This window comes from Callithrix jacchus, chromosome 12, assembly GCF_049354715.1.
Source record: "Callithrix jacchus isolate 240 chromosome 12, calJac240_pri, whole genome shotgun sequence".
NCBI lineage: Eukaryota > Metazoa > Chordata > Mammalia > Primates > Cebidae > Callithrix > Callithrix jacchus.
In genome coordinates this window covers 123,162,501-123,165,000 of record NC_133513.1, presented here as the reverse complement: position 1 = coordinate 123,165,000, position 2,500 = coordinate 123,162,501, and the positions used below count along the sequence as shown (strand labels likewise).

The following is a 2,500-nucleotide window of genomic DNA, read 5'->3' as shown; positions in this document are numbered from 1 at the left end:
GAGGCTTCCTGCATTGCTTACGAGGCCCAAGCACTCGAGGAGAACGGTGACCAATTATTTTGGAGAGCACTTGTGAAGGCGACCCCCTAGCCGTCCTCTCCAGAAGCCGCAGCCTTTGTGTCCCCCCACACCTCGCAGACCTGCCGAGTTGGGGGGTGTTAATCATCAGCTTACTAATGAACGATGGCCCAAACTGCAGGCACAGTAATGAATAGATGGTGGCAGGTCTTATTAGTCTCCGAAAAAGCTCTGATTTATGTCGTGCCACGCACCGTGGAGTGACTCCACAGAAAACGCTATCTACATCAAGAAGTAATGTACTCTAATAAGTATTTTCATCTTAACTCGCGTCCCCGGGCCTTCGGGCTCAGTTTTTGTTGGAGTCAGGCAGAGCCATAATAAAGCCCGATGGCTCCTTATAAAGCTTGTTAAACACAGTGTGTGCAGTCGGACGGAGTCCCGGCCGTGATTCATGCACTGTACACAGCGCATGTGCCGCTGATTTATGGCCGCACACAGTTCATAGTCAAAATTACAATTTGAGGGATAAAAAGATTAATTACTGTTTGTGGCCAGCAATTTCGTGAGGCTGGTGGATTGCAGCTGTAGAATGATAGTGCTCTACATCAGTTTGTAGTCAGCCATTCACAGATTATTAAAGCTTTGCAAGAATAAGTGCTCCTCCTGCCTGGTTTGTGCTCAGGCAATATGCTAGACAAAAAAGGACCACAGGGATAAATCTGAGGCTAGCAATAGCTGGACATATGTCATAATTGCCAGTTTCCCATAAATCCCTGGCCAGTGTGGAAGGCACCGTGTGATGCAGACATCACATCATGATGGCGGTGATTGCTGTATATGGCCCCAAGACCTGTAACTTTGTGACTGCACTACCGTTGTTACGATATATTGAGTCACCCTTTGACTCTCTTCCAGTCTAATTATAGATCAGAAATAATCGTTGCTTTTATGTGCAAAAGAAAGGGGGAAATCTATTCCTTAAGACACAGCTAGCATTCAGGGGTGCTTGCCTTAGAGAGCATCAGAGCAGGAGAACTACACATTTATTTGTAAGTGTGCAATAAACGAGTAATGGATGGCATAAGAGTAATTAACCTGATCTACATTTCTGTGTCCTGTTGCAGCCCTTAATGAACCAACCATAGATTACGGCTTTCAGAGGTTGCAGAAAGTCATCCCAAGACATCCGGGCGATCCCGAAAGGTTACCCAAGGTTAGTAAAAGGGCAAGGGGCACCCTGCTCACGGTGGGGCCGCCACTGGGCTGGTTCTGGTGTGGGGGCAGCAGGTGCTCTGGGAAGGGGGTACTGCAGATGCCCCAAACTCTGTGCCCGCGACAGGGCCGACCGACAGGTGTGAGGAGCTGCCTGGGCCCGTGCCTGACCAGCTTCAGGGGTGAGCACAGGGGTAGACGGCTCGAGTTTTACGTCTCGTCTCCAAAGGACCATCTTTTTAAGGGAAGGAAAGAACAGCTTTTCTGATAACAAATATTTTGGATTCTGCAAGGGGGACATAAACTTCTGCGTAATGAAATAGTTCAATTAAGCATTTTCCACTCCAGTAGCCTGCGCTGATTTCCATCTAAGCAGCCCCAGTCTGATCTGTGATTACTTGACTCTTGTTTTCCTTTCATTTTCTAAAGCTCGATTCAGTTTAATCTTTTGTTTACAAAGCTTTTGTTATAAGTCCCTGACTTAGCAGGCTAACAAATGAAGTCCACATATTAATATCTAGAGGGACTTTCCATTTAAATTCAACAAAGACAAAAGCTGGCTGTGGTGTTTATGCACATGCCACATATCACAGACATTTCATTTTGATGTATAACATTAAAGATAAGTCAAGCTTATAATTTTTCCTCTCCTTTGATATAATTTTGTCTCTTTCTCTCTTTAGAAGCCCTCTCTGATTTCCAAGGCAGAGTTGAAAATGCAAAATGAAAAATGAAGTCATATAAGATTATGGCTGATTGTTTTACATTCCATCCCTGTGTGTACCAAGTCTTGACCACCTCTGAGTTTTATTAACACAATAAAACCTTTTAGACAGTACCTTTTTAATGCCCAGCATGAACACAGGCAATGTCATTAGGCTGCTTTTTAATTTGTGAACATGCTAGCAACGGATGTCAGATATTCACTGCTAGAATCATCAGAGCCGGGGGAAGATGTTTTTCAAATGCAGAGCAGTTCACGGAGGGGTTTTTGTTCCTGAGGGTGAGCCCGGGCAGAACGAGTGTTTCCCTGGGAAGAACCGAAGCCTGCCACATCCTTACCCAGAGGGCTTTGCTGGCAGCCTCCATCCAGGCTGGCTTTGTGCAGGGTTTGCGACTGGGTCCCGCCATCCCACAGAAAGGCCATGTGCCTTGGCAGGCCCATGGAAACACTGGGTTTGAGGCTGGGTGGCCCTCAGGGAAGACACCCCAGCAGCTGTGCTCTCAGGGGGCTTTCTGATCACCTTCCCAGTCCCTCAGGTCCCTG

At 46.7% G+C, this 2,500-nt stretch overlaps 1 protein-coding gene across 15 annotated transcripts in view; it reads left to right on the top strand.

Moving 5' to 3' along the window:
• EBF3 (EBF transcription factor 3) overlaps nt 1-2,500 on the top strand; it is a 128,867-nt gene that overhangs the window by 114,523 nt on the left and 11,844 nt on the right. For all 15 annotated transcript variants that reach the window (XM_078344103.1, XM_035269510.3, XM_078344102.1 and 12 more), the window contains one exon: nt 1,146-1,234. In XM_078344103.1, coding sequence (XP_078200229.1) covers nt 1,146-1,234 — 89 coding nt within the window. The remainder of the gene's footprint in view (nt 1-1,145; nt 1,235-2,500) is intronic.